Raw genomic sequence first — 1,115 nt, 5'->3', positions numbered from 1 at the left:
CTCCTGGGGCCGGGGCGCGGCGGCGTGGTGGGCAGGAGGGGAGGGGACAGGGTTGGGTGGGGCTGGGGGGCCGGGGGGCTGGGGGGTGAGCGAGGGCTGCAGAATGTCATCCCATGCCCTCGGCCCTGCAATGGCGCGCGGGTGCCGCAGCTGACCGGCGCAGGCGCTGCGGCCCGCACGCTGGCCTCACGCGCGCGACCTCCACGCTTGCCGCGCGCGGCCGCCCCGCCCAGGCAACCAGCACGCGCGCCCCCGCCCGTGCCAAGCCAGCGCCTGCAGACCTGCAGTAAGCCAGGCGCAGGATGAAGTGGCTGATGACGTCCCGCCGCTCCGCCTCGGCGCGCGCCGCGCCGCTGCCGCGCAGCTTGTGCTTCGTGAGGAGTGACTTGACCTGCAGGTGGGGGTGTGCGTGTGCGTGGTGGTTACGCGTGCGCGTGTGCAGGGCCGGTCGTCGCGAGGGGTGCGCGGGCCGGGCTGCGGCCAAGCGATTGTAAGCCTCGGCAGCGTTCGCTTTTTGCAAGCCCGCCTGGCTGTCACTGGTGCCGTCAGCGCTGCGTTGATGCTGCCTGCTGCCAACCGCCTGGCTGCGAATGCCGCAAGATGTAATCGTCAGAGATGGGAAGTGCTCTTTCACCAGGACTCACCTCATCCTGTATGGCTTCGTCCGATTTGCTGCGCAGCTTGGACTCCTCCAGGGCTTTCAAGACTGGTGGGTGGGAGGGCAGCCGCAGCGAGCGCAAACGGCGGCATCATGCGCGGCCCCCGCGCTGCCGCTGCAGCCGCTAACGAGGCACACTGCACAAGCCGGCGACCCCTTGTTTTAATGTGCTCGTTTCATCGTATTTTCATCGGCCGGGCGCTGCACAGCTATCAGTCTCATGCGCCCTGAATTGGCCCGCATGCTTTGCCTCGTCCTGCAGATCCACCACGGCCCCGCCGCTGCGCCACTGGTTCTCACTTCGCAGGCGGTCGAGTGCGATCTTTTCGAACTCCTCCAGCGCCACCTCGCCCGCAGGGCTCTCCTTGTACATGCTTAGCTCATAGTAGCTGCCCCCGCCCAGGCCCGTGCCCGGGCTGGGCGGCTCCCGCTCCTTCGGGGTGCGCAGGAACTGCAT

General features: G+C 68.7%; 1 protein-coding gene across 1 annotated transcript; it reads right to left on the bottom strand.

Moving 5' to 3' along the window:
- Positions 1-958: 958 nt before the first annotated feature.
- Positions 959-1,115, bottom strand: MNEG_11626 (hypothetical protein; the record flags this gene model as incomplete). Its single annotated transcript, XM_014039905.1, has 1 exon — positions 959-1,115. A coding segment is annotated over one exon (157 nt), but the record flags the coding sequence as incomplete, so codon positions are not given.

This window comes from Monoraphidium neglectum (assembly GCF_000611645.1).
Source record: "Monoraphidium neglectum strain SAG 48.87 unplaced genomic scaffold scaffold02833, whole genome shotgun sequence".
Taxonomy (NCBI): Eukaryota; Viridiplantae; Chlorophyta; class Chlorophyceae; order Sphaeropleales; family Selenastraceae; genus Monoraphidium; species Monoraphidium neglectum.
This window is presented reverse-complemented; position numbering and strand designations above follow the sequence as displayed.